This window comes from Euleptes europaea, chromosome 17 (genome assembly GCF_029931775.1).
Source record: "Euleptes europaea isolate rEulEur1 chromosome 17, rEulEur1.hap1, whole genome shotgun sequence".
Classification (NCBI taxonomy): Eukaryota; Metazoa; Chordata; class Lepidosauria; order Squamata; family Sphaerodactylidae; genus Euleptes; species Euleptes europaea.
The window spans coordinates 51,718,554-51,744,259 of NC_079328.1; the positions used below are offsets into that span (position 1 = coordinate 51,718,554).

The window sequence follows — 25,706 nt, forward strand, 5'->3', positions numbered from 1 at the left end:
AACTCAAGGCAGGGTGGGATGCCTCTCAAGGCTTGGCCCTTGGGATCCAGTGCCTTTCATCTGTAAATTCCAACCAAAATGAAGGGCTTTCTCCTGCCATGTCAACTGTCACCCGCCAGGCATGATTGTGGCATGGCGCTCGGCCCTTCTGCTGGGCATTGGGAGCGTTGACGAAACCAGCACAGGGGAGTGCCAACGGGACTTTTGTCACTGCCACCTTCGGTGCTCAGGTGCTAAGCAGGGCTGTCTTTATGCCAGTGTGGTGTAGTAAGCGTGGAGACCCAGGTTTGAATTCCCACTTTGCCATGGAAGCTTGCTGGGTGACCTTGGGCCAGTCTCATGCTCTCAGTCTAACCTACCTCTCAGGTCTGTCGTGGGGAGAGAGAACAATGTATGCCACTTCAGGTCCCCATTGGGTGGAAAGGTGGGATACAAATGAAATAAAAACGCTGGGCCTTTAAAAAAAGGAGTCTTGCGGTGTGGAAAGACCAGGATTTATTGTTGCAGGAGCTTTTGTGGACAACAAACAGCCCACTTCATCAGATGCAAGCTGTGGATTTACATACAAGGCTACGAAGGTTAAAAAGTTCTTAGCACTATAACAATGGCTATACAGGATCAGGCCAGAGTTCTGTTTCATGCAGTGGCTCACTAGATGCCCTGGGAAGGTCACGAAGTTCAGGGGAAGCTGCAAGGGGGAAGGGCTATTCAGGATCTGCTGCTGACACCGTCTTCATCGCCTGTGATGTCTAGAGAAGACCCACTCAGACCCATGCCATCTCACACACCCTCACATCCACAAAGCTTCTGCTAGCATAAAACGTTTTTCGCGTATAAGGTGCCCCAAGACGGCAAACACAGCTCCCCCTCTGGCAAAGTGCCACCAGTCTGGGTGCTGGAATGGAGCACCAGCGGTGGTCTTCTGCCGGAATTTGCAGGCTTTCGGATGCCTGACTGAGAAGAGAGCTTGTTAAGCTTTTTGGTGAGAAACCTCCGTGGCATTACAGTGGACCACACCCACCAGCAGGAGCTCTGGCTTGTGACAACTTATTCCCAGTTCAACGTGTCCATATTTGAGCTGCTGCAGGCCTCTTGCCGTTCAGACAGGTTTTAGGGATGCTGGAGGAGGAGTGACTCTTCTTTGGCTGTAAGGAGTGTGTGTGTGGGGGGGAATAGCTTCACCTTTCAGAGCTGTGCCAGTTAAAACCCTTTTTCGTCTATGTTAGATAACTGCATGGACACTTTTACTGGGTCACCTCTGTCTCTGGTGCCTCTTGTAACTGCTCCGTGCACGGACCCAGCAGAAGAGTCTCCTGTGCAGCCCCTTCACGTGGAAGGGGTCCCAGGCTTGGCCATCTTAGGGCACGTTAGATCCTCTGTTCCAATCTGCCCCACTCACCTGCCCGTGGCCCTCTTTCCCTCTTTCCTCAAGAGAGCAGGGAGGACGACCAGATGGAATAACGGCTCTGTTTTACCGAATATTTAAATCGAATTTGCTGAATCCTTTTTTAATGGTTTGTAATACAATATTGGATACAGGTGTATCACCTGAAACATGGTCACATGCTTTCATTTCATTGATTCACAAGACTTGAAGAGGCGCGGAAAAAGTAACAAGTTATAGACCAATCTCATTATTGAATGTGGATTATAAAATTTATGCCTCTGTTTTATCAAATAGAGTTAAAAAATTAATTAAACATCTAATTCATGAAGACCAAGCGGGTTTTGTTCCCGGAAGACAAATCAAGAACAATCTTAGAGTTTTATTAGATGCGTTGGAGTACTATGAACTATAAAATACATCCTTGTCTAAAACCTTTGCCAATTGGAAACCATTCTGTTTCTCCATATTCTGTCCTAACTGTGGCCTCTTGTCCAGAATACAGGTTGCGCATCAAAACGATCAGATGTTGTGGCACGCCCATTTCCTTTAAAAACAGCCACAGCTTTTCATGATCCACACAGTCAAAAGCTTTGTTGTAATCTATGAAACACAAGCTGATTTTCTTCTGAAGTTCTCTCATATGCTCCACTAACCAACGTAAGTTTGCAATATGATCTCTAGTGCCTCTTCCTCTTCTGAATCCAGCTTGAACATCAGGCATTTATTGTTCCATATATGGTAACAGTCTTTGTTGAAGGATTTTGAGCATCCCTTTACTTGCGTGAGAAATTAATGTGATGGTCTGATAGTTGCTGCAATCTTTGACATCTCCTTTCTTGGGAATTGGGATGCACACCCCCTTTTGGATGCACACATTAATGTGGTGAGGGGGTTTGTGTGTGTCAGTGAAGCTGGGAACAATACCATATGGGGTCTAGAGTCTGACAAGAGACTAGACTCCCAGCAGAGTCACTCAAGACGGAATGGTCACAGCTGAGACACCAGATGAAGATGCATCCACCCACTTCAGGGATCAATGGCCACATCCACAGAAGAGAACAGGCAGTTCCAGTGGTGATGAGGGCAAAGGAATCCTTGAAGGCTAGCTACTGGGCAGCAGCAGTAGTGGAAGGTGACACTGGCGGAGGATCTTTTGTAGACAACGGCAGTGCCACTACAGCTAATAACCCTGGTTAGTACTGCGCAGAAGAAGGCAACAGTAAACCACTTCTGAACAACCATTACCTTGAAAACCCTATGATGAGACATCCTGTGAACAGTCCTTTATTGTGGTCATGAAAAATCTGGATGGTCACGGTGTGGGGAAATGAAGCCTCAACTCAGGGAAACCTTCTTTTGGAAAATGGGGAGGGGGTGATATCGGAGCCAGCTGAAGTCATGACCACGGGGGGCTGTCTGAAGGAGAATGCTCATCCACGTGGATGAAGAACTCTCCTTTGGAATCCTGGTGGGTGGCTGTTGAAGCTGACTCTTTTAGTTGGAGGGTATATCCCTCCGGATGGGACTGGGTGAGCCCGTCTTTTAAATAACCCAATCTCAAAAGCGCCCCAACTATGGGGCCCTAACAAAACCAGTCAAAAAAAAAGAAAGAAAGAAAAAGGGTAGAAAGCACAGAGCCTTGAATCAAGGCAGAAAACAGTGCCTACAATATTTGTTTATAAATATTTGATGTTGATTAATAAATATGATATGCAAGGTCTCGTTAATGAATGGAATAAGGAACCAGATTGCCCTATTTTGCCAAAGCAATGGGATATGGCCTTAAATCTTATACCTGCACTGTGGATTTTAAGTTGAGTCTTACTCAACCAGAAATTATGTTCAAGACATAACGAACACCACAGCGACTCTTTAGCAAAGGAATGAGTAAAGTGTCTTAATTGTTGGTGTTGTAACTCTCCGGACGCGTCCCTTAAACATATGCTTTGGGTGTGTCCAGTCATTCGGACCCTTTGTGCCCTTACTACAGCGAAAAGATTTATACTACAACACTGGAAAAATAAAAGCCCACCTCTGGTAAATCAGTGGACTGAGGACCTTAGAACTCTCAATATTTGAACGCATGGCATATAAACGGCAATTGTGCATGGACTTGTTTTTAGATATTTGGAAACCATTTATAGTAACCTATGTTTAGATCCGTCACCATTGTTATTACATTTTTGTCTTTATGTATATTCTTCTTAACGTTTTCTTTGTTTTTTTCTGTTGTTATTTTTGAAGGAAATAAAAACGTTTTTTGTTTTTTTTTAATCTTGCAAACCGAGGGCCGTGGCTTCCTTTATAGAGTCAATCCATCTCATGTTGGGTCTTCTTTTCTGCTGCCTTCGACTTTTCCTAGCATGATTGTCTTTTCCAGTGACTCTTGTCTTCTCATAATGTGACCAGAGTATGATATCTGCAGTTTGGTCATTTTGGCTTCTAAGGAAACTTCAGGCTTGAACTATGCAGGAATCACAACTGTAGGTATCCCTGACAAGTAGTCATCCAGTTGATACCTACTTTAAAACCTCTGGTGAAGAATCCACCACCCCATGAAGGAGACTGTCGCAGTGACAAACAGGCCTCACCATCAGGAGGTTCTTCCTCAAATGTAGCCCTTTGCTGTAGTTTATATCCATTAGTCTGAATCCTCTCATCCAACACAACCGGAAGCCAGCCTGGCACATCCTCTGCAGGGCATCCCTTATTTCTTCAAAGGAGTTAAAAGGGTGTGTATGATTCCCCTTTCCCCATTATATGTTCACAGCCACCTCGTGAGGTCAATAAGACTGAGAAGGGTGGCCAGTCCAAGGTCACTCAGAAAGTTTCACATTGGAACCCTAAGCTTTGTGTCACACAGTCAAAACGGACGTCTTCTTTTTTGCCCCTGTGTGCCCCAGACTGAGCCTTTTTTCCTGGTCGATCTGGTACCCCTCACCAATATTTCTGTATTTTCAGTAGCTATGGCTGGATTCTCTGGGGTTTTGAGTTTTCAAAGGGGAGTGGCTGTTGCTCAGTGGCAGAGCATCTGCTTGGCATGCAGAAGGTCCCCGGTTCAATCCCCGGTGTCTCCAGTTAAAGGGACCAGGCAAGTAAGGTGATGGGAAAGACCCCTGCCTGAGACCCTGGAAAGCCACTGCTGTTATGAGTAGACAAGACTGACTTTGATGGACCCAGGGTCTGATTCAGTATATGGCAGCTTCATGTGTTCAAAGGGGTTTTCTGCATCTTCTTGCCACCGTGATAGTTTTCCTACAGCTAAATCAGTGGGATTCTGTGCATCTATACAATTGTGACGAGCCTTTCTTTTTTCATTTGAGCACAGCTGTTTTTGGAGTTGCCCAGAGTCTTGGAAGCAGCTGCTGGATAGAGCCTTAATAGAGCACAGCCCTGATTCTGCAGACGTGGCAGAATCCCCTGACAAGCTCTGGCTCTTCCACATAGGAATACTTCAACACAAGCACATCATCTCTTTTATTTACAAAAAAAGTATGGCGCCTCTCTGCCTGAGGCAGCTTACAAAATAAAAACAAAAAGTTTCAATATATCAATTAAAATCCAGCATTGAAAAAAAAAAAGGCCCGGGCCTAGCATAAAGGCACAGAGCATGAAAACAGGTCACTGATGGCTTCAAATAACAGTTTCCAGACTAAAATGCTGATTAAAAAACCAAGCCATTAATCAAAAGCCTCGGTGAACAGAAACGTTCTGGCCGGGCCCCTCAAAGAAAGCAAGGTAGGTGCCTCCAGGGGAAGGGCGTTCAACAAGCGAGGGGCCACCACTGAAAAAGCCCCACTCTGGTTCGCAAGCACCTCACCTCTGAAGGCAGGGCTTGTCAGGCAGTGCTTAATGGGCAGTGTGGAGGAGACGGTCCTTCAGGTACCCTGGCCCCAAGCCGTGGAGGGCTTTAGAGGTGAGAACCCGCACTTGGAGTTGTGCTCCGAAACAGAGGGGCAGCCAAGAGGGGTACCTTTCATCATCTGATTTCTGTTCCACGGACTGACATCCAGGAAACTTGGGATCCTGGCCCATGCCTGTGCTAATGGCGTGGCCGCTGCCCACATAGCAGAATAAACCTTGCAGGTAAGAGCCAAAAGAGATGTGACGCGGATTACTGAACTCTGGAAGTCTATAATACTGAGGGGGACACAAAAAGTTCCCTGGGGGGCAAATCTGAGGTTGTGAGCGGGGGGGGGGGGAGCCTGGGAAGGATGGAGCTTGGAGAGGGGCTGCGGTGCCATGGAGCCCGCCCTCCGGAGCGGCCCTTTTCTCCAGGGGAACTGATTGCTGTCCTCTGGAGGCCAGTTGTAATTCCAGGAGAACTCCAGGCCCCACCTGGAGTTTGGCAACTGTACCTGAGTGGCAATATTGGATGAGCCACTCCAGGCTGGGTCTCTCTAAGGTCTGGCCCCTCTGGCTTAGGGAGGAGGGAGGGAGCCCGAAAGGAAGGCCTCCTTTCTCTGGCCTTCCCTTCCAGTCCTGGCAAGCCCTGGCACCCAGCTGCCCCCTCCCCTCCCCTCCCCTCCCCTCCCCTCCCCTGCTGTTTGCAGAGCCCTCTGTGGCACCAAGGCCGTGGAGGCAGGGAGGGCAGAGGGCAGGCACAGCAGAACAGGCAAGGGGGGGATATGTGAAGTCACACCGCAAACAGGAGTGATGCAACGACCCAATATTGACTTTGGCTTTAAAGGGAGTGGGGGGCTTTCTACAAGTGAGAGGCAGAGGCCTCCAGCCCACCTGTCTTCCCCACTGCACACCGCTGCCCTGGGGAACGTCCCCTAACGCAAGCCCTGCCCAAGACGGCGAGTGTGTCTTGGATGAGGACCAGAAGGCAGACCTCCATCTTGCCTGTCATTGGTGCCACTTGATGGCTGCCAGAGAGAGTGGGCTAGGACATCTTGTGGCACCCCCAGCCCCTCCCCAAGAGGCGGAAGGGAAGGGTGGGGGGATCAGGGGCAGGGGGTTGCCTTGTCCGTCCCTCAGGCAGACCAGGCACCTTCCGGACGGGGCTGGGAGAAGCACCCGGGGAGCTCTTGAGTACCCGACCTCTTTCCCAAAGGCCGCAGGCGCACCAGCAGGGCCCTGTTTCTGGGCCCGTGGGCAAGGTTCCCCACGAGCAGGGGCTGATGATGTTCCCTGGACGAGCTGTATTGCGATTCATGTTACCATGGCTCATGACAACTGTGAGCATTTTGGTAAGTGCATGGTGGTGCCATCCTCCTGTAGCCCTGCTGCCCTGCTTCCCTGGTCCCATCTACAGCGCTGTGGGCCTTGTGGCCTGCCTTGAGCGAGAAAGTTGGGCTGGGAATGAAGCCAACAACCATCCCAAAAGGGAGCACTTCCACCCACCACCAGCAGTTCTACCCAGAGAGCCAGGGACGCTTACAGGGCTTGGAAGGGACACCCCGTTTGCCACACGCACACGGCAAATATGGTGGAAAGCAGCCATGCGCTCAATGCGAAATGGAGACAGCTGATTCCTGCCACATGGTTGCCGCCGACTCGCTCCAAGTGCGGCACCCCGAGGAGGAGGAGGAGGCACAAGCGGAAGTCTGTCAGATCGAGCAGGGGCTGCTGGGGGGCTGATCCCAACCAGGACTGCCTTGCAAAGGCTGGGCCCCCTTGTTTTCCCAGTCTGGAATGGCCTCAGGGAGCTGGCATTCGCCCACTGGGGCATACAGGTCCCCCCATCAGTAGGTTTGTCTGCCCCAACTGGAGGAAGGCATCCCCTGCCCAGGCTTGCTGCCGGCCTCCAACGGGCCTGGGCCTGAAACCCAAACCTCGGGGCCAAAAGGGGACACCCGGCAACACTGCCCAGAGGATGGCTACCATGGTGTCCTGCGGCATGCAGGTGTGTGTGCAGACACAAAGGTCCATCCCCTGAGAAAGCCCTGGGGATTCAGGCAGGCAAGACGAGGCTGCCGGCAGAAGGGGGCCACCGAATGCGTCAGGAGCCAGAGACCGGAGAAGCCACAGATGTGCTTAGCACTGCTGAGACAAGAGCAATCCAAAGATGGGTTACGATTGGGGGGGGGGCGGTTTGTGCTGACAGCCCCCTTCCCTTGACTGCTCTCCCAGCCTTCTTTGCCTCTTGGGGCCTTCTCAGAAGCTGGGGTCGCCCCAGAAGCACAAGGCTGATGTTTGCACCTGCGGAAAGACCTCCCTCCCCCCCTCCCTCGCTCCCTCCCCCCCTCCCTCGCTCCCTCCCCCCCTGCCTTACGTAACGCAGACTGTCACTTGACCCCAGTGCCCCACCTGCCCCTGCTGGAAACGCCCCTCCCAGGACTGGCAGCCCCACACTGGGAGAGAGGCAAAGGCACACAGTTGCATCACCTGGGAAGGCGGGGGGCGGATGACGTGTTGCCAGGCGGACTGCGAAGGGGGCAGGGTGGGGGGGCGCTCAAGGCCGTGTTCCCTCCTCCAGGGTCACAGGGCCTCATGCTTGCCAGGCCCTTTTGGCATCAGCAAGAGGTGTTCCTGGTGAGGAAAGAGAGGGCAAGGCCTGGGCCATGGGGTAGTCTGAAGCCCGGCAGTCTGGGGGAGAGAGGTTGGCATCTAGGTGTGGGATGTGTGGGGCACGGAGTGAGATGGTCCTTGGGCACTGCCCAAGGCTCTTCAAGCACCCCGCTCCTCAGGCCAGCCGCTCTCCTGCCTCCTTGCAGGGGCAAAACCAGGCTGGCAGCAAAGCAGACGGTCCCTTGGCTGCCCTATGCCCTTTGGCTCATTGGCCAGCTCTCTGTGCCAGGATACTTGGGCACCAGGGCTGTCCACTTCCATCTGCCCATCAGCGGTGATGGCTGCTAAGGCCTCCCCCGCCCCAACAGAGACCCTGCCTTGGAGGCCTGAGCCTTTCTCGTCCCGCTGCAGGGGTGGGGGAGCGCCCGGCAGCTGGAGCAGAGCCCCCTCCCCTTCTGGCTAGCGTGTGCAGGGGGGGAGCACATTTGGAACTTGTTAATGCTTTGCAACGTGGACCTGCGGCTGAGGGGCTGGGTGCGGGGATTGCGTCAAGCCCGGCAGAGTGAGTACTCAGCCCTGTGAGGTTACTGTCGTACCCATTGGAACCTATGCAGAAGGGTATTGCGCATCTCTCTGGCTAGTGGCCAAGGGTCCCATTGAGGCTGCTGGCAGATGTTTGCTGCTTGTGGCACTGGAAGCCTGGCCAGCCCTGGAGATCCCCACCCTAGGGGCTTCCAGGCAAGGGTGGGCTTCTACAAGCCAGCCCGGAGTGGCACCGAGCCCTTTTCTGAGAGAGTTAATGTGCAAGCAGGGTTTGCCCCAGATGTTTGGAGGCACCCTTGGCTCCAGCTGGGAGCGCAGCCCTCCCCATCAGCCAATGGCTAAAAGCCTCCAGGCAAACTCCCCGTTCTTGGCTGGAACCTGGCGGGTGGGCGCTGCCAGCTGCTCTCTGCCTGTCGGGCATAAAAGGCTTCTTCCCCACCCAGGCAGCATCGGGGCTCTCCGCTGCTTTACGTGTGGAATACCCTCCTCATCACAGGACCAGCTGCAGAAGCGGGCAGGCCAGGAGGGGCACCGGGTGCCACCATCTCCCCTGTGCTGAGCAGCACCTACCCTCCGGGACTTATCAGGTAAGGCACCTGGTGCGTGGAGAAGTCAGCATGGGTAAAACAGAGGAGGAGAGGACCATGTCTGTTGCTCTGAGCTCCTGATGGAGGAAGGGGAGGACAGCGATGTGGGGGATGTATGGCGAGGGGCAGTGGGTGTGTGGGTGCATCTCAGCTTCTGCAGTGCCCCTGGCATGTTGAACCAGTGACGGAGTCCTGGGAGGGAGCAAATGCACAGACAGGTCAGGGGTTCCTGGTGGCACACTGCTCGTTCATGGAAGATTCACATGCATTTCTGGGCATCCCAGTGGTGTGAAACACTGACCTCATGTGCGGGCAATGCCAGGTGGGGGAAACCTCATGCAGCCGCAGAGGATTGCCCAAGGTGGTGGGTCAGCCGTGTCTCTTCTGAGTCCTCTGGGGCTGGGGCACTACAAGGACGTCCCTGAGACTCTGTCTCACTGGAGGGGCCCCAGACTGACCCGCTGAGCCGCAGCCCCTCCTCAGCACTGGGGGCTGAGGCCACTCGGAGCGCCCAGAACCAAGAGCGGTAGCTTGGCTGGCTGCGGCAGAGTGGAGAATAGGCCCGGTGCTGGCTGGCCAGTGGCACTTGGAGCTCGCGTCTCCAAGGCAGCCGTGACCTGAGGTGGCCCCCGGGGCTCCCGGGGCAGCGGGCAGGGCAGGCGGAGGCAGCCTCGGCGCCTGGATGGAACGGAAGTCCCAGTAGATGGACGGAGAGATGTTTCGAGACTCAGGTTTGAATCCCCACTGTGCTGTGGAAGCTTGCTGGGGTGACCTTGGGCCAGTGATGTGCTCTCAGCCTGTCCTACCTCCCAGGGCTGTTGTGAGGATAAAATGGAAGCCAGGAGAACAATGTAAGCTGCTTTGGCTCCCCAAAGCAGAGAAAGGCAAGGTATAAATGAAGAAAATTGACATACGCAGAGAGCTTATTTTGAGTCCAGTAGTACCTGAGAGAACAAGAAGATTCTTAAGGCATAAGCTTTCGAGGTACCCAATGAAGAGAGCTTCAGCGCTCACAAGCTGGGTCCTTGGGGATCTTATCGGTCTCTCAGGCACTTCTGGACTTGGCTCCTCTCCTGCCGACCAACCCAGCCGCCCTCTGGAGCGAACACGCCACTGTGTGCGGGCCGGCTGGAGTGACTCCCGGCTGGTTGCAGGTGGCCTCTGGTTCTGTGGCGAAAGATGCCCTTTGCTCTCCACACCCACTTCGCCCTGCCGGGGGCTTTGGTTCTGTCCTGGCTGCCGCCCCCGGGGGAGGGGGCAGTTTGCTCTCTCTGACTTGAGAGGTGAAATGCGCGGGGGGGTGGGGGTGGGAGGGGGGCCCTCTGGTGACCAGGTGCTCACAGGCTGGACCCATCTAGAGGCTGTTTTCCTGACATGTGTACCAAGAGTGGAGGGTGATCGATAAAAGCCAGTTGTCTGCCCTGAGCCACGCTGTCCCGGGCATCCAAAGGGCAGCAGGAATGACCCGTGACGCAGAGACACTTCCAGCCCTGTTAAAGGTTTTTTTAAAAATCAGTATTTATTATCATGTCAAATTATTTTCCTTTGTTCTGAACTGTTCTGAACAAATTAATGTTACGTTTAAAGGCTAAATAATCTTTAAAAATGGCTTTACCGGATGATTATTCCTAACTCTTCATATGCGCTTCTTCTAGGGGAACAGCCTAGTGGGAACCTGCAGAGGAAGGGGGAGATTAGTGGAAATTTGCATAACCTTAGATGTTATTCACATTCTAGCTGTATCTGAAGAAGTGAGCTGTGGCTCACGAAAGCTCATACCCTACCAGAAAATATTTTTGTTAGCCTTTAAGGTGCTACTGGACACTTGCCCTTATATGTGAGGACTGGGAATTTTAAAAACAACAATAGCGCTGTGTGTACTCCCTCCCCCAATACACACCCACACTAGTACACACCTTAGAGCCCAATAACAGTTTCAGGGTATAATCTTTCAAGAGTCAAAACTTCCTTCGACAGGCGTTGGAATACTGTGTGCAGTTCTGATCACTGTATCTCCAAAAGACATTGCGGAGCTGGAAAAAACACAGAAGAGGACAACCAAGATGATTAGGGGGGGTGGGGATGTTTATAACATTATGCATGGGATGGAGACAGTTGACAAAGAGAATTGTTTCTCCCCCTCCCAAAATGCTAGCACTCTCTAGGGCATCCAATGAAACTGACAGGCTGTAGATTTAGGATGGACAAAAGGGAATTCTTCTTTACACAATGAGTAATTAAAATGTGGCGTTTGCTGCCAGAGGATGTAGTGATGGCCTCGGGGCATAGACGGTTTTAGGCAGATTCACAGAGGACAGGTCTATCAGTGGCTGCTAGCCATGGAGACTAAAGGGAACCTTCACGTTCAGAAGGCAACGTCAGGGAAACGCCACCTCCGGAGGAACTGGCTGGCCGCTGTGTGAGGCGGGATGCTGGACTAGATGGATCCTCACTGGCCTGACCCAGCAGGGCTCTTCCCTGTTCTTATGAGTATGCACATTGTATTCAGCTTGAGTAGTGAGGAGGGAAAATGATTGGGGACAGAAAATTAGCATCTGTAGTGAGATAAGAACACGAGGTCCTTATTCAGCCCTTGAGGGGGGGTCCATTGTTCTGAACTCAGGCTTCAAGGGGAGACTACAACAGGAGATTGCTGAACTTGAGTTCATTCAAAATTCAGAACAATGGGCCCCCTGGGTTGAATAGGGACGTAGGGTTCTTATCTCACAACAGATGCTAATTTTCTGCCCCACAAACTTTCCCCCAAGCTGATTACAATGTGCATTTGTATCTTTGCATCCTTTACAAGCATTCTTTATGATACTCCTTTTGATGTGATAAAAAGACTTAGAGATCTGGATTCCTACTTGTGTCTGAGGAAGGCAGCTCTGACTCTCCAGGGGGGCTGTGGACTCGGTGGCTAAGCATCTGTTCGGCATGCAGAAGGTCCCAGGTTCAGTCCCTGCCGGCATCTCCAATGAAAAGGGACCGGGCAGCAGGTGATGTGAAAGACCTCCTCTGCCTGAGACCCAGGAGAGCTGCTGCCAGTCTGAGTAGACAATACTGACTTTGCTGGACCGAAGGGTCTGATTCAGTATAAGGCAGCTTCCTGTGAATCATATGAAAGTTCCTACCCCAGAACTGTTGTTGGTCTCTCAGGCGCTCCTGGACTCAAATCTCACTGTTCTGCCCACCTTCTCTTTGCACTTCCAGCGCAGGTGTGTGCGGCTTGCCTTTCCAGAGATGGACCAGTACCTGATCCAGGTGAAGGGGAAGCCCTCCCTCCGGGATGTCCACTTTAGCCTCCGCGGGAAGAGCCCATCTTCAGGGTCAGTGAAAGGCCGCAAACCCCACTGGGCGGTCAGGGCCTCCGAAATGTCCAAGAGGACCTTCAACCCCATCCGCGCCATTGTGGACAGCATGAAAGTGGCCCCCAATCCTCAGAAGCCCCTCATCTCTCTATCCATAGGTAAGCCGGAGGGCAGGGTGTGCAGCCAGGGGCCGAGCTGGCGTTGCGCTGCTGCCACCAACCGGGATCTTGCCCTCCCCATTTATCCACAGGTGACCCGACAGTGTTTGGCAACCTCCCTACGGATGAGGAAGTCGTGCAGGCTATGAAGGACGCCCTTGACACAGGGGACTGCAATGGCTACGCCCCTTCTGTGGGTACGTTGGCACCTTCACAGTGCACGTTGCCCCCTTCCAGGTCTCCCTGCTGGGCTGGTGGGCTTCTGCCTCTGGCTGGGGGGAGGCATGGGGAAGAGCAGCAGCACGGGCTCTCCTCAGCCGCAGGACCCATCCTCATGAGCTTGAGGGGGCCAATGTAGCCAGAGCCTCGCAGCCTCCCACCCCAACCTCTGCTCAAGGGGAAAGGGAACCGGACGTGGGACACAACTTAGTGGGTCAGGCCACATGACCCAGAGGAAGGCAGACAAGAGCCTTTGGGCTGCCCGTCGAAGCTGGGGCAGGCGGGAGAGCCACCCGCTTTTGACTGGGACTTGGCACCCCTCAGCACAGAGCTCTGAAAAGTCAAGCAAGGGCACCAAAGGCCCTTTCTTCACTCTTCTCCCCCCTCAGGTTACCAGTCTTGCCGGGAGGTGGTGGCAAAGTATCACAGCTGCCCAGAAGCTCCTCTAGAAGCCCAGGTAACAGAGCTTAATTTCTCTCTCTCTCTCTCTGTGTGTGTTTGTGAGCAGGGGGGGGCATCATCATACAGGAGATCCTGCCTGCCTGTTCTTAATCTTTTCTAGGGCACCCTAGCTCAGAAGGGGGCATTTTGTGGCCTTTGTTGGTGCAGGGTGCGCCCCAAATGTTGCAGGGCAGCATGTGCTTGCCTGCTGCCAGGCTCACAGTTGCCCACTCTCCTCTTGGCAGGATGTCATTCTGACAAGCGGCTGCAGCCAGGCCATTGAACTTGCCCTGGCTGTGCTGGCCAACCCCGGTCAGAACATCCTGGTGCCACGCCCTGGCTTCTCCCTCTACAAAACCCTGGCTCTTTCCTTGGGAATCGAGGTGAAATTCTACAACCTCTTGGTAAGATGTGGCACAGCTAGGCTCACAAATATTGCTCCCCCCCCCACCGGCAGGCAGCCCCCCCCCCCGCAAGGGCTCCTTTTCCTCTCCTTCCAGAGGTAGCTGGGAGGGAGGGAGGGGGAGGGGTGGAGGTGCTGTGTGCCCACCCCCCAGGACTGTGATCCTCTTCACTCGCCAGGACCTTGGACTGGCCTTGAGCTATGGAGGACATCAAGGGTCTTCCCGCAGGACAGAGGATGGCTTCCTTCTTGCCTGCCTGCTGCCCATCTCCTGGGCCCAAGGGGGCCGGCCAGCCCCAAAGCAGACTCCAGTGGCTTCCTCTGGCAGGCCAGAGCAGGGGCAACACCGGACTCTTCCCTGTTTTTCTTCTTCACACCAGCCAGAGAAGTCCTGGGAAGCTGATCTGAAGCAGATGGAGTCCCTGGTGGACGACAAGACGGCTTGCCTGATTGTGAACAACCCCTCCAACCCTTGCGGCTCTGTCTTCAGCAAGAGCCACCTGCAGAAGATTGTGGCAGGTGGGCCCCGAGGGCTGGTCGGGTATGTGTGTGGGTGGGTGGGTGGGGGGTGGGGTTGCTGCCTCCAGCCTTGCTCAGCTTTGGGAAGCGAGGCAGAAGAAGCTGCACCCCCATCTGTGGCTCTGTGGTTGGAGGCAATGTCAACCTCTCTCTGCCACAGAGTCACAGGAGTTTTGGACAAGCCCCTCTCTGTTTCCCCTCTTCAATTTTCCTTGGGTACCACAGGACGCTTCTGCTAGCTCCCCAGGGCAAGCCCCGGAGCCACCTCGTGCCCTTCATACAGGTGTTTGTGATCCTGAGGCTGGGGGGGGGGGGCTTCTGTGAGGGGGGTTCAGGGGATGAAGGTTGCTTCCCTCTCCCAGCCCAGGTGGCTGACTGGGTTTCTGCTTTGTTTTTCTTGCCCAGTGGCTTCTAGGCAGTGCATCCCCATCTTGGCTGACGAGATCTATGCAGAGATGGTGAGTTGACACAGAAGGAAGATCTTTGGGAGGAGGATCTTGAGCCCCTGAGGTCTTCAGACATGTTCAGTGGCGGGGGGGGGGGGGGCAGTCTCCTGGTGGGCGTCCCACAGGCGGCTGCCCTCTTCACTGTAGCCCAGCCTTGTAGAGCCCTCTGCAGAGTCTTTCAGATGCAGAGTTTTTGCTTGGAAGGAAAGTAGCTCGTCACACTTTCTCATTTCCAGTTTGGAGAAAGGTGGTTCGAAACACACCCACACCTTTCCCCCCTTACTGAGTGCCCCCCCACCTCTGTCCCCAGGTGTTTGAGGACTGCAAATACGAGGCCCTGGCCAAAGTCAGCCCCCAGGTGCCCGTCCTGTCCTGCGGAGGCCTGGCCAAGCGGTGGCTAGTGCCAGGATGGAGGATGGGCTGGATCCTCATTCATGACCGCAGAGATATCTTTGGGAAAGAGGTGAGTGAGCGGGAGATGCACCCGGGGGTGGGGAACGAGGGAACAGCTGCCAAGGCCAGGCCCTGCAAGGGCCTGGGGCAGGATCCGCAGGCATGTGAGTGGGAGCCTTGCACCTGAGCGTGATCCTTGAAGCTCCTGAGGCTATTCAGGAGGCAGCTGTCACCAAACCAGCAGCCATGTTGGGGTCCTCTTTTAATTTCCTGCCAGGCAGGTGGCCGTCTTCTAGGAGTGGGGGTGGGGGTGGGGAATGAAGGCTCTTCCTCTGGCCCCTGGAGGGGAAGGGGTGGGCTACTATCACTCACCTTTTGCTCCATCAGGAGCTGCCCCTCCCCACTGACCCATCTCTTGTACATGATCCAGATCCGAGACGGGCTGGTCAGGCTGAGCCAAAGGATCCTGGGGCCCTGCACAGTGGTCCAGGGAGCGCTAGGAGGCATCCTCTGCCGGACATCCCCCGAGTTCTACCACAACACCCTCAGCTTCCTCAAGGTATGTCCGGTCACTTCCCAAGACCCGGGAGTGGGCTGTGCCCACAAAGCACCTCTTGCTTCTCTTGCCCAGTCTCCTGGGGCCGGGGAGTGGTCTGTGCTGCTGGGGGTGGGGTGGGGTGGGGTGAGAAAACCATGCAGCCGGACCACCCACAGGCGGCACTCAGATAGAAAAATGTAAAGAGCAAAGGTATAAGTAAACAGCTAGTCTACTTTTGGAACCAAATATAATTGAAACAAACGTCCCTATTGTAGCCCTTAAAAGACATGCGATCTTTGTCAGTGGTCTCTTCAGAAAAGTTTATAAATGCAACTGTTCCCTTATAAAAAGGTATGCAAAATCATAAACACAGTACACAAAGAGTTAACATATCAAAAGTGCAGAGAAACCGTCAATCCCTGGCCTGATTAGTCCGTGGAGGTTTCCTTTAAGGTGCCTTTTGCTTTGCCCCCTCAATGTTCTGGAGCACGGCAGGTCTGCCGTGAGATTTTTCAGGGGTCGAAGCCAGTTTGATTTGACTTACAAAAGCTGTTTTGCAAATCAACACGCAGAGGCTCGGGATAAACACGCGGCAGCATGCCGGCGACCCTGCAGGAATCTCGTAATCTAGCTCCTGACCAGTAATCTAACTGAGTTGCTATTCAATAGTTGGTAAAGGTTTGTTCATCTGGTTAAAGCCTCAGAGATACAGATGTAGCAGAGGACTCCTGTGGCTTAATGAATGTTTTTATGTTCTAAGAAACTGTAAAGCAGTCTTTGCTAAGATATTTTACACACTGATGTGTGGTGGAATTATTACTCTATGGCTGACTTTTTAGCCTGGATACATTTTATTTATTATTTTAAATATATCATGATAATATTGTTTTGCACTTTTAGGCCTCTAGAAAGAATGACCGGCTGGACTTGGTTCCATTAGATACGGACAGTTTATCTGCTGCACTTTTGTTAAATCGACTCATTTGTGGGCCTGCACTGTGCGTGTTGCTTTTCAGTCACCTTTTCGGCCCTAATTCCCGCCCCCCTTAAAGTGCAGTTGGGGGCCTGGCTGTGGGGCTGGCTGATGGGGGCCTGTGGCTGCCTGCAGGGCACCTGGGCTCTTCACTGTGTTTGGGCTGGGCTTCATAACACCAGCTATCATTTGATGCGTGAGACGGAAAGTGATTCCCGCCACCCCCACCCCCCACCCAGCCCAGAGATGTGCTTTGGCAGGCTTGGACAGAAGGCCCCCCATTCAGCCTTCATTGCCATGGTGGACTCTCAGGTTGGGGTTGCCCGTCCATTAATGGGTGGGGCTACTTGTGGCGAATGGACCAAGGCATGCTGGGGGGCCCCTTCCTCGCCCGGGTTCCACCGGGCGGGCAGGAGTTTCCTCAGGGGCATGGCAGGCGGCCAGCCTGAGCTGATCTGCTCTGCCTCCTCTTTTCAGTCCAATGCCGACCTCTGCTATGCTGCGCTGTCTGCTGTCTGCGGCCTGAAGCCCGTCCAGCCCTCGGGGGCCATGTATCTCATGGTGAGTGAGGAACCGGATCTCAGCAGGCTCCCCCACCCCCACCCCCACCCCCGGGGCTCCTGAAGCTTCCACGCCCAAGGAGCCTCTGGGGATTCCTTCCGAGGCACCCCAATTCCTTGCCCCCCCACCACCCCGGAGGCCTATCAATCAGACCCTTTCCTCCTGCGGATGGTGGGAGCCCCCTGGCCAGTGCCTCAGCCAAGGCAGCGGGGCTGCCTGGAACCCTAAGCCCTCTGTGCTGCCGCAGGTGGGGATTCAGATGGAGCACTTCCCGGAGTTCGAGAATGACGTGGAGTTCACGGAGCGCCTGATTGCCGAGCAGTCGGTCTTCTGCCTGCCTGCTGCGGTGAGTGGCTTTCCAGGAGGCCCGGCGGGCGTAAGCGGAGCGCCTCCTGTCTGAGTCCTGCTTCAGCTGTCTGTGGTTTACGGAGGCCCCTCTGCCCATTCTGTGTAGCCCCCTCCACCCCTGCCCGACTGCTGGAGAGTGGCAAGGCACTCCTCCACTCCCTTCCCAGCATTGACTCCACCCCAGCCTCCTTTTCAGTTAGCCTTCCCGTTTCAGTGCTCACAAGACACCTGTCCTTCCTTATGAATCCACCCACTGCACACAAAGCTCGCCAGCCCTGTCAGACTGGCAGGAACCACATGGACCCTTTGGAAGGGAGCAGGAGCTGCCCCACTTCTCCCAGAAGGTTGGGGTGCAGCTGCCTGCCCATCGCAGCTGAGCAAAGGATCTGGCAGGAAACTCAGCAGCCGCCTGGCCACACCCGGCCCAGCCTCCATTGGCCTGCCCTGGCCCTTTGGAACATCCCAGTTGAAGGGGGGGGGGAAGAGAGAGGAGAAGAGGCAAGGGTGGGTGAACAAACTCCCCTCTTGAAACCTGTCTCCAGGAACTCACATGTGATGAAGGTGGGCGTTAGTTGACTCATCCTCTGGGGAAAAAAAAGATGGGAGGGAGGGGCTGGGCGTTTGGGAGCCTTTGGACCCAGAGCATATGGGAAACCAGGGAACACTGCTTGGCTCTTGGAGGACCAGCCTGGCTTGTTGTCCCAGGCGCCAGCTCAACCTCCCCCTCCTGTTTCTCCCTGCAGTGCTTCGAGTATCCCAGTTTCTTCCGTGTGGTGCTCACGGTTCCGGGGGACATGATGGCGGAGGCTTGCCAGCGCATCCGGCAGTTTTGTGAGCAGCATTATCAGGGGGAAGAGGGGCCCCAGGAGCCGGAATGTGACAAGTAGCCGCGGGCGCCTCCTCCACTCCACCTGCAGTCAAGTCCTACCGCAGAGGGGGCTGTGCCGCGGCAGCCTCTGCCCCACACCTGGCCCCGCCAATCCAGCAGCAGCTCCAGAGGGCCTGTGGGGCCCCCTGCCCAGACCAAGCCCCGGACGGACGCAGCACACAGCTTGAACGGAGCTCTCAGAGACACTCCTTCCCTCCAGCGGGCTGCTTGCCAGGGCTCAGAGCACGCTGGAGGGCATCGGCAGGGGCCTCTGACAGTGCATCCCGGAGGCCCTTCTCGACATCCTCTGTGGTGGTGTGAAGGGCGGCTGACCGAGCCCTGCCCACTAGCATACAAAAGGGAGCCAGAGCTGAGGGCCTACTCTTCCTTCCGCAGAAGCAGGGGTGACCCTTGGTCGGACACACGGCACAAGAGGCAGCCCGTTTCTTCCTATGCCTGTTTGAGGTTCCTAAGTTATTGTTCCTTTTGTATGAGTAAATGGCAGACCTTGTGCTGAGATTTGGCTCCGATTCCTCTGTGGGTGTATGGGTGAGTGTGTGAGAACGTGAGCGGGCTAGACCACACACGTCCACTGTCCTCAGTAAGAGAGAAGCCCTGGCCTGAGAGAGACTCCCCAGGATGCCCCAACTGAGTGGGAAGCATCTTAACAGGGGCAAACACGGCTTCACCCTTTCACGATTCAGCCAGAGGCAGTGAATGTAAAAAGAGCTCGGCTGAATCAAGTCCATTTAGACTAACTTTCTGCTTTACACAGTGGTTGGGATGCCAGGTTGCTGACACGTCATTTCTGCCCCCACTGTCTTTTCTGCCCCCCACTGTTCCTCCATCAGCCCTAGAGGTAAGGGTGGGTGGGAGGCCCCAGCAGAAGGCTTGCCCTATCCACTGGCCAACCATAAGGTGCCCTGCAAGGCCTACTGCAGGGGCACAGGGGTCAAAGGGGAGACCGAGTTCACCGTCTCCTTCCTGTTCGTATTTTGGTAAGCCTCTGCCATTTTACCTCTAAACGTCTCCCCCCAACTCAGTGGGAAGGTGCTCCAGCCCCTTGAACATTTGGATTGTCCCCATCGGCACCCTTTTCCAGCACTGCTGTAGTCTTCTTGAGAGGGGCTACCCAGAGGGGTAGAAGGAATCACTTTGGCCTAAAGGCAGCTCCCCCTCCCCTTGGACCTGTGGGGATGCAAATTCCCCACCCTGCAAATGCAAATTCCAACCCTGACAGGCTGGCAGATTCACTCCCCCTTCAATGGCCTGAGGAAACATGGTTAACCTTTTAGTTATTTAAAATATGTACTTCCTGCCTTCTAGCTGTCTTTCTAGGTGGCATTCCACATACTTCAAAATATATCACAGTAAAATACTAATAAGAACATAAGAAAGGCCCTGCTGGATCAGACCCAGGCCCATCAAGTCCAGCAGTCTGTTCACACAGTGGCCAACCAGGGGCCTCTAGGAAGCCCACAAACAAGACGAGTGCAGCAGCACCATCCTGCCTGTGTTCCACCGCACCCAAAATAATAGGCATGCTCCTCTGATACTAGAGAGAATAGGCATGCAGCATGACTAGTATCCATTCTAACTAATGCCCCTTTCCTCCATGAACAGGTCCACTCCCCTCTTGAAGCCCTCCAAGCTGGCAGCCATCACCACATCCTGGGGCAGGGAGTTCCACAATTTAACTATTCGTTGTGTGAAAAAATACTTCCTTTTATCTGTTTTGAATCTCTCACCCTCCTGCTTCAGCAGATGACCTCGGGTTCTAGTAATGCACTATCAACTGATGAAACCAGCCACGGAAGATCTTGCAATCTCATTGAGACTCATTAGGCTCAGGAAAGCGAAACTCTCCCCACCTACTACAAACCATCAGAGTAGAGGGCCAGCTGGGCAGCTGTGGGGAGGGAAGCTCAGAAGCGAGGCGTCACCCACATCATCCCTGGAGGAGGGGCTTCCCAACGGAGCAGGCTCTTCCGGGAATGAGCACCGTCCCAAACCCCTGAGCTTCCGAGTACAAGCCAGCACCCTGCCTGCTGCCTGGAAACAAACAGGCACCCACTAGGAGCCCCTGAAGCACGGGCCCGCCGGCGGGTGCACTCACAGCAGCCTTGTGCTTTGTAGGCCGGGCAGCCTCAAGCAGGTGTGCAGCGGGAAGCACACGGGGACATCTCCTTGGTCTGAACAGCTGTGCCTCGAGTGTGTCTTTCTGACGAGGGAGGACCATGCTGAGCAAACGAAAGGCCAACTGCTGCCTGGGCCTCATCTGTAAACGGGAGCGCGAGCACACCCAGCGCTGGCCCGATTCCAATTTCTTGGTTAACTATGTCCTCACCAGCCCTGACTTGTCTGAGCACCAGGGTCTCCCCCCCTCCAGTCCAGCCCCTCATAGACCTGACAATAACAGGCCACGAGCCGAGAAGAGAAGGTCAGCGCAAGGGGACAGAATTCTTACCTGGCTCACCTTTGCAAAGCAGCTTACAATGGGTTGGGGAAAGAGGCCAGATCAAGCCCTCCGCTGATTCCCTGGCAGCAAGGTGCTCAGTTATGTGCCCCACAAATATGAGGAGGGATTTGGTTCCTTCATGGGGAAACTGGACGCTGGGATGCCCAGAAGAATGCCACATCTTGCTGGGAGCCCGGTGGCTCTTTCCCCTTCCGCTGCCTTGCCTGGCACCTGCCTTTCAGACCAGAATGAGAGCAGGGGACTGTTAGGTATGCATATAGTTAGGCCGGTAAGCAGGGGGAAACCTTAGGCGCTTGAGTCCCTGACGAAGACTCCTAAACCTGCACGCGCCATTGGCCCTAAGCCGGCACGAGCCATTGGTTCCTGGGGGGTTGTTCCCCCCCATCACGGATCGGGGGGGGGGGAGTGGCCGCGGGCGGCCAGGGGGGCATATAAGCAGGGCCGGTTCACTGAGGTCTGTTCTGTGCACCAGAACAGCGTTGTTGTTGGAGCTCCGTCTCGACCTCGTGTGTCCTCCCCACGCGGACTGAACAGGACCGAGTAGGCCAAGGCAAGGGTGTGTTTCTGAAAACCTCTGTTGTTTAGGATCAGACAGGAGAACAGACCGGCACAGTGGACGGAGCCCTTGGTGACTAAGGAGAGGGGAAGAGCCCAGCGGGCCGGTACTCCTCTGAGCCGGGGCACCCCCGTGCCTACAGGCCTCAGGAGGTTGACTGCTGACCTGGCAGGTCTCCCTCTAGGGCAGGAAAGGCACAAAAGGGGGGGGAGAGTTGCTTTTTCCTCGTGCAGGTTTTCCTTCCATTACTGAGTCAAATCAACAGAATGCTTGAAAGACATGAAGTTACAAACATCACAATTACAAATGCCCAGTTACTGCACCAAGCAGCTGGAGTACTTGGGAAACGTTATTCGGGCAGTTCGGCATTGCATTCATTAATAAAGTGAGCTGAGCTCACCCCTTTTGGGAGATTGGTGTCTGGACCAGACTCTACAGGCAGAAAGGAGCCCCTGGCGGGCCCCGTTACACCCCAGGCCGCTTGCAGCCAGGGATCCCCAGGGGAAGACCCCTGCTCCTGCCCTCTCTGCCATTCAAAAGCCAGGGGTATAGGCCCATCAGGAGCCCCTCTGAAAGGTTATTTCCTTCTTTCTCAACCCCCACCCCCCATGTCCTCACCAGAGCCCAGGAGCAAAGGCGGCAGAGAGCCAGAGCCAAATCCTGTGCCGGAGGGAGCAGCGGGGCCACGCCTGGTGGCCCGAGGCCTTCCACACGCCACTCAGACTCAGGAGGAAGGCTCAGCTCTCTGGCTCTTGGGAGGATCAGGCCCTCCTCACTCTGGCCACCAGAGCGAGCGAGCATGGCCGTCCGCTCCCTTGAGAAGCCTTCCCTTGAGCCACAGCGTGCGCAGCAGCAGCCCAGACAGCACCCCAAACAGGGGCTTTGCTGGCTCTCCAGGCTCTGCTGCTGCTTTGTCACTATTAGGGCTTCCTCCAAACAATCCCGGCGATTGTAGTTTGTAGCCTCTCCTCCTACGCCCCACTGCAACAGCTCCACTCATCTGAACAAAGCCTTCTGAAAGTGCCCCCTACACAGGCGTAAAACTGTCACCTGCTTTTTCACGTGTGTTCTCTATGATGGGTCCCACCTTGTGAAATGGCCGGCCTGTGGAGGTCAGGAAGGACCCCACACTTCCACCCTTTTGCAGAATGTGCAAAACAGAAATTTGCAGGAGATTTTCCTAAAGGGATTAGAACTGTACTATAATGGAACTGTACTATAATGTTTTGTGTTTTACTTTAACTTTTTTCTTTTTGTATATTGTGTTTTAGTATGCTTTATGCACTTTGACATATTCTGTAGTGTTCTGCATATCTCAATAAAACTTTATAGCAAAGTATATATATATAATGGAACAGTTTGGGAGGAGCTTTTATAAGGAATAGGGCCGTTGTCTATGGCAATGTTTACTGCACAGACAACTGTGTAGTCACTGCTCTCTCTTCTACTTGACTAATGCACTTTTCGCATGGTGGTGCTGTTTTTGCTTGCACGGTTTCCCAGTTCTGTTATCCTAGCCTTCCTGCATTGTTCATTGGCTGTCAGTTGACGGACTGAATTACTTTTCCTATTCCTTCATCTCCCCTGAGTCTCAGTAAAAAAGGTGGGAATCATAGAATTATAGAGTTGGAAGGGACCACCAGGGCCATCAAGTCCAGCCCCCTGCACAATGCAGGACATTCACAATTACCTCCCCCCACACACCCCTACTGACCAGAAGATGGCCAAGATGCCCTCCCTCTCATCATCTGCCTAAGGTCACAGAATCAGCATTGCTGACAGATGGCCATCTAACCTCTTCTTAAAAACCACCAGGGAAGGAGAGCTTACCACCTCCCGAGGAAGCCTGTTCCAATGAGGAACCGCTCTGTTAGAAAATTCTTCCTAATGTCTGGACGGAAACTCTTTTGATTTAATTTCAACCCGTTGGTTCTGGTCCAACCTTCTGGAGCAACAGAAAACAACTCGGCACTCTCCTCTATATGACAGCCCTTCAAGTACTTGAACTCGGTTATCATATCCCTTCTCAGTCTTCTCCTCTTCAGGCTAAACATACCCAGCTCCTTCAACCTTTCCTCATAGGACTTGGTCTCCAGACCCCTCACCATCTTTGTTGCCCTCCTCTGGACACTTTCCAGCTTGTCTACATCTCTGATATTGTGGTGCCCAAAACTGAACACAGTACTCTAGTTGAGGTCTAACCAGAGCGGAGTAAAGCGATACCATCACTTCGCGTGATCTGGACAATATACTTCTGTTGATGCAGCCCAAGACTGCGTTTGCCTTTTTAGTTACAGCATCACACTGCTGGCTCATGTTCAGTGTTTGGTCTACTAAGACCCCAAGATCCTTTTCACATACACTACTGCTCAAACAAGTGTCCCCCATCCTATAATTATGCATTTGATTTTTCCTACCTAAATGCAGAACTTTACATTTGTCTTTGTTGAAGTGCATTTTATTAGTTCCAGCCCATTTCTCCAGCCTGTCAAGATCATCCTGCATCTTGGCTCTGTCTTCTACCGTATTTGCTACCCCTCCCAATTTAGTATCATCTGCAAATTTAATAAGCATCCCCTCTATTCCTTCATCCAAATAATTTATAAAGATGTTGAACAACAAGGGCCCAGCACAGATCCCAGAGGAACTCCACTACACTTCTCTCCAAGTCACTGGTTCCCAACCAGGGGTCCGTGGACCCCCAGGGGTCCGTGAGAACTAAATTAAGGTCCGCAAAACAAAGTTATAAACCCATAATAAATTAATATTTTCAATTAAAAGTTATCTATTATAAAATATATATATTCAAATATTATTCTAAGTTTAATGTTTAACTAACAGTTATGATTAAAGTTTATTTTCAAATTCTCGGAATTTTTAATTTGAACCTTTGGGTCCCTGCACCGAACAAAAAAGTCCTAGTGGTCCCTGGTCAAAAAAAGGTTGGGAACCACTGTTCCAAGTGGACGAGGAACCATTAACTAGCACTCTTTGGGGACAATCAACCAGTTGCAGATCCATCTAACAATAATAGGATCTAACCCACATTTTCCCAATTTGTCAACTAGAATACTACGTGGAACCTTATCAAAAGGCTTACTGAAATCTAGATAAACTATGTCTACAGCATTCCCCTGATCCAGCAAGGTAGTAACTTTCTCAAAAAAGGAGATAAGATTCTTGAGAAACCCATACTGGCTCTTAGTGATCAGATCCATCCTTTCTAAATGCTCAAGGACAGACTGTTTGATGATTTGTTCGAACACTTTTCCTGGTATAGAAGTCAAGCTGATGGGTCGGTAGTTACCTGGATCCTCCTTTTTCCCCTTCTTGAAGATGGGGACAACATTTGCCACCTCCAATCTTCTGGCACCTCACCTGTTTGCCAAGACTTTTCAAAAATAATGGACAGAGGTTCTGAAATTACATCTGCAAGTTCTTTGAGTACCCTTGGGTGCAATTCATCTGTGCAATTCATCTGTGCAATTCACATGTTCTGTTTATGCCATGTTGAGCACCACTTCCCTCATGAGAAAAAACTGAGGAAAAGTAGACATGTGGGCTAGACATGAAGCTGATGCTGATTTCTCTGGGCAGTGGAGGGCTTCTTCCGCCATGGTGGAACCACCTCCCCCCAGAATGAGCAGGCCCATCCGGTGGCCAAATGGGAGTGCCCAGAGGCAGGGCTCAACTGGGGGATTCCCTGGAAGGCTCTGAGGGAGGCAAAGGTGGCAGGTGAAAAATCAAGACGTGCAAGCCACACTCCAGGCTACGGAGCTATTTAGAGTGGTGCAATGGTGCTTAATATGCACTCTGCCTGGATCTCGGGCACATTCAGCAGCTGGCCCTTTCATCTTAGGTTGGATTACACACATGCAGGCCCAATTTGGATCAGGACCATAGCATGCAGTGAGAACCTCCCCCCAGATTGGAAAGGTGGTGATGTGTGTGTGTGGGGGAGAGTACACCCCCCTGCTTGAATTGGACCCTCTTGTACACCTGTGGAACATTCAGATCACCTAGGCTGGGGATGAACCTGGGAAAAGTGTCCTTAGGCTCCCTGAAAATATGCGGCATGTGCTGTGGGCACAGCTCTTGTCCTTGGTGGCCATTCCCAGTTCTCTCAGCCTCAGCCCCACATCATGGAGCAGAATGGAAGAGGCACCGGCGGGGGCGGGGGGGGGCAGCCTGAGGCCAGATTCTTCTGTGCACCCAGGAGCCGCAGGGCAAGTCAGGTCAGCAGAAAGGCTTGCCAACGGGGCAAATGGTCTCTCTCCCGGTGCCCCTCCCTCAGCCACGCTGCTGCACCATCTGCTCTCTCCCTCCCTCCCCCCCCAGAAAGACCCAGGGGACCTGCCTCCTCCTCCTTGGAGTCCAGCTACACAGAAGCCGTGCTCTGCTGGCGTCCTGCCCTGGCCCTTGGTTGGCCCTCCTGAGTGGAGTCTGGCTGCTTTCCAGTCTCCCAGCAGGAGGATGCTGTCGGAGAGAGACGGATGTTTCAGCAGAGTAGGCAGGCCAGC

At 53.5% G+C, this 25,706-nt stretch overlaps 1 protein-coding gene across 1 annotated transcript; it reads left to right on the forward strand.

Annotated features, from left to right (window-relative positions):
• Positions 1-12,216: 12,216 nt before the first annotated feature.
• Positions 12,217-18,170, forward strand: TAT (tyrosine aminotransferase). Its single transcript, XM_056862647.1, has 11 exons — positions 12,217-12,442; positions 12,535-12,639; positions 13,051-13,118; positions 13,348-13,506; positions 13,886-14,024; positions 14,430-14,482; positions 14,781-14,933; positions 15,294-15,422; positions 16,852-16,935; positions 17,183-17,281; positions 18,027-18,170. Exons 1-11 carry the CDS (start codon positions 12,217-12,219, stop codon positions 18,168-18,170), a joined length of 1,359 nt encoding a protein of 452 aa, XP_056718625.1.
• The last annotated feature ends 7,536 nt before the right edge of the window (positions 18,171-25,706 follow it).